At 34.6% G+C, this 9,782-nt stretch overlaps 1 protein-coding gene across 2 annotated transcripts; it reads left to right on the forward strand.

Annotated features, from left to right (window-relative positions):
• The first annotated feature begins 223 nt into the window (after window positions 1-223).
• LOC107625103 (Transducin/WD40 repeat-like superfamily protein) lies at window positions 224-8,991 on the forward strand. Of its 2 annotated transcripts, XM_088501015.1 has the most exons (14): window positions 227-496; window positions 1,326-1,596; window positions 1,698-1,810; window positions 3,569-3,598; window positions 3,694-3,821; window positions 4,531-4,710; window positions 5,538-5,601; window positions 5,736-5,843; window positions 6,405-6,558; window positions 7,440-7,529; window positions 7,667-7,722; window positions 7,850-7,907; window positions 8,096-8,175; window positions 8,306-8,991. In XM_088501015.1, the coding sequence occupies exons 2-13, from the start codon at window positions 1,515-1,517 to the stop codon at window positions 8,131-8,133; spliced, it is 1,101 nt and encodes a 366-aa protein (XP_088357141.1). In that variant the 5' UTR covers window positions 227-496; window positions 1,326-1,514; the 3' UTR covers window positions 8,134-8,175; window positions 8,306-8,991. The 2 variants fall into 2 exon arrangements, with proteins under 2 accessions (XP_088357140.1, XP_088357141.1); XM_088501014.1 differs by lacking the exon at window positions 8,096-8,175 and having other exon boundaries at window positions 224-496.
• Window positions 8,992-9,782: the final 791 nt, after the last annotated feature.

Consider the following 9,782-nt stretch of genomic DNA (forward strand, 5'->3'; position numbering starts at 1 on the left):
CTTATTATATTGAGATAGTCATCATTGTAAATATTATTATTAAAATTATCTAATTATATTACATTATTACATCTTTCTTATTTATTTAGTTGTTTCACAACAATGATCAAATATTCTCGTATTTAGTCACAAAAAAACGTAAGTGACCAAAAAAAAAAAAATTCTCGTATTTCATCGAGAAATTCTCCATATGTAAAAATTTTAACTAGGTCTGATATTTTTCAATTTTCATTAAAAAATGTTGAAAAAAAACCCTAATTTACTAATTCCATCGTCAGCCTCTGCCTCACAAAGCACGGTCACACTACCTAGCCTTCCACTCGCAATAGACCAAGAGAGAACTGGTTCGCCAGTTGCCGCCGCTGGTTCGCCTTCTGCCTCCGCTTCTGTTTCCGCCGCAGCTGGCTGCTGTCTTTCCCGTGAATTTGATTCCGCGTCTCCCTCTGCCGCTTCTGTTTCTGCTTGTGCTTCTCTTCTGTGCCTCTGCTCACCTCTGGTGAGTTCTTTCTCTCTTTTTTTTTTTTTTTTGTTTCCTACTTAATTTAGCTAATTAGTTGATTTAGGCATTTTTCTAAACTAGTATAACGAACTTGAAGTGGAAGGCTAGGATTAGATGAGGTGAATGGGGAAGGAACGGAGAAGAATTGTGTGTAACAGAGTAGGACTGATTGTGGGGAATTGAAGAGAAAACGGTGGAGAAGATTCTGAATAGCGAAAAGGTGAAAACTAGAGAAGGTATTACAAAGAGTGGAGGGGCGGGAGCCGGGAAGGGGTTAATAAGAGGAAGATGACAATGCCAAAGAATATTAGTTGGTGAGTATGAACATATGTTTGAGGTTAATGGTAAGTAACTAGTATTGATTCTGCGGCGGTAATTAAAAAGAATGTGAACTGCATCACATTTGGCAAGCGAAAATTGAGGCATCAATGGAAAATACAAGCTTAGAGGGGTTGTTGGATAAAAAAGAAAGGGAACTATATTGAAGAGATTTGGGGTATGATGTGTAATGGGGAGGGACGACTAGATGCTGCTGCAGAAACTAGTACTACTTGTGTTAGTTTGTGTTCTCTTGGAACCTTGGTGTATGTGTTATCAATTTCTGAACTTTCTTTGGACTAGCATAATTGTTCAGCTAAGAGTCCTCCTCTTGTAGTTGAGCTCTCTTATTAGGTATCGAAAAAGAAAAAAGCTAAACTTAGCTTATTAGTTAATTTGTTGATTTAGTTCCACTTTACTGTTAGTTAATTAGTTAATATTTTGCGTTTGGTGTTCTTATATATATATATATATATATGATCGATCAATGGGTCAATTGCTGGATCAGTTCTGATAACTATAGTTGCAACAAACGTCTCAAAGAGAGAAGAGAGGACACTAACTCCAGAAACAGAAAAGGGAAGACAGTGGCAGCGGACGGCACGACGCTCCTCCCGTCCTCAGCGGCACTCTCTTCCCAGAACGCCATTCATCATTGACAACATAGTTTATTCAAAAGAACAAGAGTGCTTAAAAAATGCCTCGTACAACCACCGTGGACTGCATTGGATGCCCTCCTCTTCGGGCTTTAACCTTCGATACACTTGGTCTCATCAAAGGTGATTCTTCTTCCTTATTTATTTATTATTTTTATTTTTTTGAGTTTTCTTGTGTGTTTTACTAATTTACTTAGCTTTTACTTTGTTTTGGGTGATATTAGTGTTGGAGGCTCGTGATAAGCAAGGAGCTCCAAGGGTAGTAGAGAGGTGGGGTGAGCCTGATTCATCCAAAGGTATCATGGCTGTTTCAATGATTCAATGCCATTCCAACCCGGTATGTGTTTTCTTGCAATACAATATTTCTCAGTCTTTGCTCTTGTAGCATTGTTTGTAGAGTGCACAAATGATGACACAGATACAAAGATACTCCTAAACACCGAAATTTGTAGATAGTAGGAAATTTATGTGTTATTCAAGCACTAAAATATTCATTACTATGTAGACTTGGCCAAAATTGTTTCAAACATTCTCAGCATTGCTACTTAGTTTGTTTGAAAATTTTGTAATAATACGTATGATGTATGGTCATTAAGATTTAAGAGTGTCTTTGAGTGTTGGATACTGACACGTGTCAGACACAAACACCTCATGTAGTTGGTGACCTGGTGTCTCTGTGCTTCATACATAGAGCATACCTTTCTTTCTTTCTTTTTTTCATTTTGTTTCTCAACGTTGAAGTCAATAAACATGTCCATAGAGATGAATATAGAAACAAACTTATGATAAAAAGGTGGGAAACAATTAAAGGAAATTGTAATTCCCCTCCTTCAATGTGTTTGTTCAACGGGTTAGCTGTTTTAGTTTGATTCTCGATATGTGAGATCTGCTTTTTAGCCTTACCTGCCATGGGATAACATGTGTTTTAGGTTTTGGCAGCTTGCTTGAATAATTTTTGCCCTTTGTTAGTTAATGATTAAGTAATCCCTTGAGTTTACATAGTTATTTTAATGATAGTTTGGAATGTAATATCTTTCCATTTCTATTTAGCTTTTCAGTATTCCGCTTTTTTGTTAATGCTACTAGGGTTTTGTTTTCAAAAAGAAGTAATGTTAAAAATATAAGTGTGAACTGCAATAGGGTGAGGTTAAGCTACCTCGAGTTATGAAAAGAAGATAAAATGACACAAAACTAAGAAACAATGAGTGTAGGAATTTAGCAGGGCTGTGTGATCGCTTGAAAAATCAGATATAGCAACTTCCTTGAGTACTAAGCTTTGGGGCTCTGCATAGGTCATTTTTGAGTCTAAAGCAAACCACACTATACTTGTCTTATAGATAGGCAGTGTATTTCAGTTTAATCTATTGTTTTTATGCCTTGGAGATTTGTCCTTAATTAATAGTTTATTAGTGATGTGGTCAGGCTTTACTCTTCATTTTTCATCAAGAACTGCACATTGCATCATACTATCTTTGTGTGCGTGTCCACCACTGCCCATCATTTTATTGTAATGATTAAATAAATTTGATATTTTTATGAATTTTTTTTCTTTTTGAGAATCTTATACGGACGTAATTGACTAGTTGTAATTATTTTCCGACACTAATATAATAACTAATTTCCACCATTTGGGTTGGCTACACTACATGGATCAGTTCACCTTTTCTGGTTCTACCCTAAACCAAATTTGAAGTAAAAGCATATAGAATAAGGTTGCTTCTTGGGTTTTCCTTGATCCCCTTTTATACTATCTTCATTTTGGTTCACTTTTCCTGTTCGAGCCTCTACTAGTCTTCTTCCATGACTAAACCACATTAGGAAAGCTTCCATTATTTTTCCTTAATAAGTACCACTCTAATGTCTAATCTTATCTTATCTTGTTTGACAACTCCACTTTGGCATTCTCTCTTTAATATGAAGATGCTTTGGTTTTTTTGGCACTAAACTACATAGCATTCACTACCTTAATCATTGTTTCTGTCCTATCTGTTTGGTAGAATTTTCTTTTGAGTTTGACAATGAAGATGTGAAGCAGAAAAGCTGGATTCTCATTGTTTTCTTATCTCCTTTTTCTTTTTCGTTGCTGGTGTTGCAGTTATTAGCTGTAGCTAGGAAAAATGGCCAGGTAAGAAGAGGCTGTGGTATTTTTATTTTTGGTGACTACAGAACAAGTTTGGTTTAAATGTTGATGTACCCCTCTCTCTCTCTCCACATGTACAGATTGAGATTTTGAGTCCTGTAAGTGGAGATCTACAGGCAACAATTTCAAGTTCTAGTGATTTGGATCTTCAGTCTGATGTTGTTGGTTTGCATTTATTTGCAAAAGCAAATCTGGAGTTATCTACAAGGTATATAAATCACTGCTTTTTGACAGTTTAAGTTTGTCTTTCATTCTTGCATGTATTGTATTTTGGTTGTGCTCTATATAAGGGCAATAGTCACACTGATTTTTTTCCCCCCTACTGAATAATTAATTCATATTGGCCTTGTTTTATGAAACTGTGAACGGAGGAGACCCTACACGAGACTTAAGTCACATATTTAGGTTGCTTTGTGGATTTATATCCCTCTTCCATGTAATCCTGCTTGCTGGTCGTTAGATTATAAATCTTATTATTAGTGGGCTATTAGCCCAAATAATTTATAAAAGGTTAGGCTTGGGTTTTGTATCACATCTTTCTTTCAAAAGTATATTCAGGGGTTATTTCTTTATTAAATCAAAACCAGACACTTGAAATGAGTCTAACCTGTTGTCCTGCACTGGTGTGGTTATTTTGTATATTTCCTTGTAACTCACATCCTTTTTTACATGGTCACATTTGCATAATTTAGTGTTTGCTGCAATGGTGTACTGTTGATGTTGATGGGATTTTGCAAGCTAATAGTTAGTTATCTCTCATGCACACAATTCATTCTCTAATTTTCAAGTTGCATTAAGCTCTAGAATTGTGTGCGTACATGTCTATTTATGTATGTATGTGTGCCAATGTGTTTTGTCAACTCGTTTACTTTTATTTGAATTCTTCTGAACATACTCTGATTTGTGATTGGTCTTAGGCCTTGTACGCTACTTACATGCACATCAAAAGGGAATGCAAGCGTAAAGTCCATTGATATTACTGATTCATCGATAGAATCTTCTTGTCTTGATTCTTCAAAAGCATGGAATGTATGTGCTAGTGGTAGCATAGAGTGTTGCAAGGTGGACGGAAGTGAGAAGTTTGCTCTATTTGGAGGGTGAGTATCTATGACTTGCATCAGTTTCGCATAAAAGATTGTAAGTTATGTTGAATGCATATGGGTACTAAAAAAGTGTTCAAATAATTTATTTATTTAGGTTTGATTAAAACATAGGAACGAAATACAAGACAGTTCACCTATCATGGTAAAAAAGGGAACTGAAAAGAGGAAAAACTAAATTACAACAGTAGAGAGGGGTTATAACAGAGACCCTTCAACTCCCAAAAACTACAAATTATTCAAGTCCCTCCAAGATAGAAAATAAACCTCTTCTATAGAAATACATGTACTCAATATCAAAACATGATAATTTTAATTTAAAATCAATAAACGATAATAATCGTAGTCTAAATTATGACCAATTGCATATTCAAAGCTTTAAAAAATTTATTATTTCTGTTACTTTTTCTTTAGGATACATTGGTAAAAAATTTATATTAACTAGTAATCTTTATTATATACCTAACAGGGTATTACAGATTACCAGTTAGATTAACTCTGTAGTCTGTATTGTTATGTTACCAATAATCTAAAAAATAGTAATCCTTTTTAGTGGTAATCTAACTTATCAATCATCTTTAGTTCTTTACCCAATAAAAAAAAAAGAAACAGAAAAATAAATGAAGCACATGAGGCTAGTTTATTGTAAAAGGGTCACACTGTCAATTACATGACAGATTGTATTTACCTCTCTGTCTTTCTCTCTCTCTCTCTCTTAACACATTGCCTCATACTTTCGTGAATTTGAAAAACCGTTACCAACTGTATAGTTGTTATAGAGAAAATTTAGCCAGAGCAATATTAAATTACTACTTTTTCTATAGGAAAGGTGTTGAGGTTAATCTCTGGGATCTTGACAATTACAGTAAGATTTGGAATGCAAAATCTGTAAGTCTTTTCTTCAACTCCAAGTTTTTCATTTTTTTTCTTGTTAATTTATTTTCCCCTAGATCATGGTTGGCACATTTTACTTTTTTTTTCCCCCTCCATGCTTGATATACCAATTATTTTGACCTATGCAGCCTCCCAAGGACAGCCTTGGAATATTCACACCAACCTGGTTTACATCGGCCGCATTTCTAAGGAAAGATGACCATCGGAAGTTTGTTGCTGGCACCAACAGCCATCAGGTAATTTTAACAAGTCAATTCTTCATTTTATCAAACTGGTTTTGATCTCTAACTAGTAAGAAATAAAATATTTTTTCCCCTTCTGATACTCTTGACAAGGATTAATAATTTGTGCAAGAGTCAGAAACCATACACTTTGAAGAGGAGAACATGTTTCCACAAGGTTTATGTAAGAATAGTTTGCTAGGATTGCATAATCTGTTCTGCGATGCTTTTAGTTCAGTGATTAAGTTCCTTCAAGCGATAAATGTGCTTCTTGTTGTTTCTGTTTATAATGATGAAATCAACAGGGAGTTTTTAGTATTGTGTTTCCGCAAAAATGCTCCATTGTTCTTTCCGCATCCATTGTGTTGCATAAATAAAAAGAGAAAGGTTTCAAATATTTGGAATAACCTCAAGGATTTTTCGGGATGAGAACTTTCTGTTTTCCATATGATTAAAGTGTAATGCGTCGACTTTATTAAGCTGTCACACCTCTATTACAATGCATAAGGAAGCATTGCTTCCAGCAGCTACACTTTATTACTCATTTTCATTACCCTTTTAACATAAACTGGACAGATTCGCCTTTATGACATCTCTGCACAGAGAAGGCCTGTTCTTTCTTTTGATTTCCGTGAGACACCAATTAAAGCATTAGCAGAGGATATAGATGGAAATTCAATCTATGTAGGAAATGGGTCTGGTGACATGGCTTCTTTTGATATACGAACAGGTACTTCCCATATCATGGGCTGTTTGTTAGAAATTTATTTATAGTGATTACAGTGTTGTTTAATTAGCATACATGTATGCAATAAAATCTTTGTTAATCAATGAGATTCGATATTCTTTGCATATGTGGCTCAGTCTCTCTAATTTTCTGAAAGTAGAGAAAAGGTTTATTGCAGCCCCCATACAATTCCTCCTTATTTTCTCTACAATTCTAAGGGTAAATGTCAGATTCTTCCCATTTTCTCTTATTCCTTTTGTTTCTCTCCAATTTCCTCTTCAACCAAGCAAAAGAGAATTATCATTTTTTATGCCCAAAGTATGACTATTATGCTTGTTTGCTTCTTCCCCTCAAACCCAACCATGAAGCTATTTTGATTATCGTCTTCTTCAGCTTGAGTATGCTATGTATTTATTGATAAAGCTTAGGAGATGGTTTCTAGTTTCTACTTATTTCTTGTAAACAATTCTAGCATTGTTTTAGCCCACTGATTGAGAGAGACGTCTCAATTTTAGCATTTACATACTTGTAGGAGCCACAATATCACTGTAATTTATGTAAAAAAAAAAGAGGGGGGGGGGGGGGGTAAAAGAGGTCCGGTGAGAACAAGTAGTGGTTGTATGGAACTTGGATCCTCTTCTAAAGATTGCACTTTAGAGAATAGTAAAATAGGGGGTTTCACCATTTGATTTATAAATTGGAAATGAGTTTTGCTTCTATACTAGGGTGAAAACTCTTTGCCCTTTGTTTTATAGAATCCTTGTCCCAAATTTAATCAATATTGCTTTGTTGCTGGTATTTAGACAATTATCAACAGGTGCAATTGAGTTAAACTGTATCTTGCAATTATTATTATGAACTCTATTTGCTTATTTATATTACAGGTAAATTGCTAGGATGTTTTACTGGGAAGTGCTCGGGAAGCATCAGATCCATAGTTAGGCACCCTGAGCTTCCTGTGGTAGCTTCATGTGGTGAGCATCTCTTCTTAACCTGTACATAAATGTAGATGAGGTTAAATGGTTCATAGTTCAAAAATGGTTATCAACTTAATTTGCCATGCCCTGCTGCTAATGTCCATATCATTTTCCCACCCTCTCTTTCTGTATAGGATTGGACAGCTATCTGCGAATTTGGGATACAAAGACTAGGCAGCTTCTTTCTTCTGTGCGTGTTCTGCCTTCTTTCTTTGTCCACTGCTGTATGCTGTATAATGTTCATGATGCTTGTATGTGTATGCCACTGGAAAATATTTTTTTTTAATGATCATTTTGTTAATTTTCATTGGTTGTAGGTTTTCCTTAAGCAACATCTTTTGCATGTGGTTTTTGATTCCGGCTTCACTGTTGAAGGTTAGTAACTTTCATTCTTATTTTATTTATATTTTGAGTTCTACATTTGTTGTTTTTTCTTTTGGGAAGAAAAAATGGACAGAAGACATGGATGATCATAGGTTATGATGCCTTGAGTAATCCTCTAATATTATACCTCATTGTTAATCTGATTAAATGACATGCTTTGGAATGAAACAATGATTTAGGAGCTGTGGCCTGCAGCTGTTGGCATCAATCTTACTAATAAGACTCAAAATTTCACTCCAATAATATCTGTTTAATCTAGGTGTGTTTGTTTTAGCCTTTTTATGCAAAAAAGTTCACTTTTTTAAGACTTGTAATTTCTTTATTTTAAGATTTCTTATTTGTTTTGGGTAGCAGTTCTTTATTTTTGTAAATTTTCATTATATAAGCAGAAATACCCCAAGGGGCAGATCTACCATGCAAGGAGCAATCTGTGAATGAGATCGGTGTTATGGAAGGGATTGAAGCACCATCTTTGAAAAGGAAAAAGTCTTTAAAGAACAAAGGAAACGTTACAGATAGTGAGAGGAAGAAAAGATCTAAGCATAGCAAAGAAGGCAAAAAGTCTAAAGAAAATGATGAAGGTGAGAAGATTGTGTCAGAGTAAATCGAAATCCAAGAAAAAAAGCAAGAGCACGAAATGTGAAATTGATGAAGGGTTGTGATTCATATGGATCAAATTCCATGTGATGTTACTACAAAGTATCAGATTCTACAACCATTATAATACATGATGATGATGATGGACACATGCAAGTATTAGTTAGCAATTTTTGTGTTTTAATTGGATCATCTTAGAGGTGAATTTTAGGGAATTTAATTATTTATGTGGCATGGATGAGGCAAGTTTTTTCAATGCTCTGGTTTCTCAAAGCATGCAAGGTTAGATTAGTGTTAAGTTATTTAATATATAGAGGTTTAGTCATACAACTTTTCATGGAAAATATTCAGTGTTCTGTTTTATAGGTGTTTTGTGATCAATTGTTTTTGCTCATATGATAATGCTCAATTTTGTTAATCAGTGTAATCAAAATTGTTGAGATTGTAGTATTTAAATGGTCAAAGTCAACTTGTGAAATTGTGTTCCTGATCAAGCCTAGAGCAGAGAAAAGGGAAATGAAATGGTAGAAGAGAAAGGTGCGAGGAAGAATACAGAGAGAACAGAAAGAATAAGGATTTTCTGAGTAGGGAAAAATGATTACAAGTAACAGAATCAATTACACACTGGCTGCGTTTGGCTTAACTAGAGTGTGAGATATGGATACAAAGACATGAACAATAAAGACAGATATAAAAGATACACAAATTCTTATAACTTGTTTAGTAATTATAGACCACAATTGAACACTACATATAATAATTTTAAAAAATACCAATTTTACTCTAAAATCCTAATCCACTGCATTTCTTCCTCCACTAGCACCATCAACTAATTGTTTGTCATCATGTCTTTCAAAATTTGTGTCGCACGATAGATGTGTGTTACTGTGTCTATGTATTTGAAGAACACACACCCACTAACCAAATACAACCTAATTACTATCAGCTAATTATATACACCGTAGACCATACTGATAAATTATCCTCAAACCTAACTATACTCTTAAATTAACTCATTATGGTTAAACTAACCTACCTCTGATTCAACCTAACTAAGTTAACTCTCCATCTTGCATTGTATGCTACCTTACAAGTTACAAGCTATATCTATGCAAGCTTACTAATATTCTCCATCAAGTTAAGAGAGCTTTCACAAACACACAATACAAACTTGGACAATGAAAAAAAAACGAAATCATTGTACTTCCTCCCTCAAGCTTGGGAAGTGCAAATCTAACCGTCCTAATTTATCAAGCATCAATTTAAACG

Source organism: Arachis ipaensis, chromosome B1, assembly GCF_059453495.1.
Source record: "Arachis ipaensis isolate K30076 ecotype BB chromosome B1, ASM5945349v1, whole genome shotgun sequence".
In the NCBI taxonomy this organism is placed as follows: domain Eukaryota; kingdom Viridiplantae; phylum Streptophyta; class Magnoliopsida; order Fabales; family Fabaceae; genus Arachis; species Arachis ipaensis.